This window comes from Calidris pugnax, unplaced genomic scaffold (assembly GCF_001431845.1).
Source record: "Calidris pugnax isolate Ruff unplaced genomic scaffold, ASM143184v1 scaffold133, whole genome shotgun sequence".
In the NCBI taxonomy this organism is placed as follows: Eukaryota; Metazoa; Chordata; class Aves; order Charadriiformes; family Scolopacidae; genus Calidris; species Calidris pugnax.
Window position 1 is genome coordinate 2,008,213 of NW_015090977.1, and position 1,689 is coordinate 2,009,901.

Genomic DNA, 1,689 nt, shown 5'->3' on the forward strand with positions numbered 1-1,689 from the left:
GGTGGGGGGGGGGGCATGCCAAACTGCCTGCCCGGGAGGTTGTGGGGGACAAGCCCTGTCCCCACAGTGTGCTGTGGCTAATGAGTGTGACTAACCGGGGTGGGGGTTTTGGGGCTGCCATTCACACACACCCACCCCCCTCTCCTCATCCCCTCCGGCCCACCAGAAAAACTTTGAGGAGCCCATCGCCCTGCAGGAGATGGACACCAGCAACGGGGTCCTGCTGCCCTTCTACGACCCCGACTCCAGCGTCGTCTACCTCTGCGGGAAGGTAACACACTCACACACACACACACACACACACGGGGGCACACCTACCCTTGTGCCACCCTGTCCCTGGGGGTCTGGGGGGGGTACCAGGGCCAGCTGACACCTGTCCCCACACCTGCAGGGTGACAGCAGTATCCGGTACTTCGAGATCACAGACGAGGCACCCTACGTGCACTACCTGAACACCTACAGCAGCAAGGAGCCGCAGCGGGGCATGGGCTTCATGCCCAAGCGTGGGCTGGACGTCAGCAAGTGTGAGATTGCCCGGTGAGAGCCCCGGGGGGGCTGGAGGGAGGCAAAGGGGTCGTGGGGGGCAGCCAGACCCTGACCACCTCTGCCCCACGCAGGTTCTTCAAGCTGCATGAACGCAAGTGCGAGCCCATCGTCATGACGGTGCCACGAAAGGTGAGCCCACGGGGGTTCCCTGGGGACATGGGGGTGTCTGGAAGGGGGGGACACCACATCTCACCACCGTCTCCCTCACCCCCGCAGTCAGACCTCTTCCAGGATGACCTGTACCCCGACACGCCGGGCCCCGAGCCGGCCCTGGAGGCGGACGAGTGGCTGTCAGGGAAGGACGCGGAGCCCATCCTCATCTCGCTGCGGGACGGCTACGTCCCCGTCAAGAACCGGGAGCTGAAGGTGGTCAAGAAGAACATCCTGGACAACAAGCCCCCACCAGGCCCCCGGCGCAGCCACTCCACCTGCGAACCCGACGTGAGTGTGACTTCACGGTGGGGCTGTCCCCCTGCCTGGGATGGGGTTGGGGTTGATGAGGGGGCAGAGGGGGCTCCTTGGTGACCCCACATGTGTCCCCCTCCTACAGCGGCCAGCCTTGGAGGAGGTGCTGGAGGAGATCCGTGCCCTGAAGGAGACGGTCCAAGCGCAGGAGAAGCGCATCTCCGACCTGGAGAACAAACTCTGCCAGTTCACCAATGGCACGGACTAGCGTGGTGGCCATGGCCACGGGCAGGGCGAGGACTGCCTCGGCCCCCCCGGGGATTAAAGCCGAGTCCCCGCAGAGGGCAGGAGCCCAGAGCCGTGTTCTTTCCCAGGAGAGGAGGCTGCAGGGGGGGGGAGGATCAGAGACCCTGACCCCCCCAACTCCAACAGGCAACAGTGGCATCCTGCTCCTGGGGTGCACATCGACACCCCGCTGCAGGGCCTGGTGGGGGGGGTCCCGCTTTGGGCTGGGGCTACTGAGCACCCCTCCTCAGGGACCTACAAGCTGGGCACCAGCATCTTCACAGGATGGGGGCAGCAAGGCCCCCCCAAACCCCCAGTTAGGATGCGCTTGGGTATACGGTGCTAAACCCCCCCTCCATCACCCCCCTCACCTCCCCCTGCCCCTTTGCCCCCCCTCCCCTCTGCAGGTGCTCCCAAATGGCTCTTTGCTCCTTGGTCCCCCTTTAATAAAGG

The 1,689-nt window shown here is 65.0% G+C and overlaps 1 protein-coding gene across 1 annotated transcript in view; it reads left to right on the forward strand.

Annotated features, from left to right (window-relative positions):
- CORO6 (coronin 6) overlaps positions 1-1,301 on the forward strand; it is a 5,714-nt gene extending 4,413 nt beyond the window's left edge. The window contains exons 7-10 of the mRNA XM_014953047.1: positions 392-537; positions 618-675; positions 763-987; positions 1,097-1,301. Of these exons, the coding sequence (XP_014808533.1) occupies positions 392-537; positions 618-675; positions 763-987; positions 1,097-1,219 (552 nt within the window). The 3' untranslated portion in view covers positions 1,220-1,301. The remainder of the gene's footprint in view (positions 1-391; positions 538-617; positions 676-762; positions 988-1,096) is intronic.
- Positions 1,302-1,689: the final 388 nt, after the last annotated feature.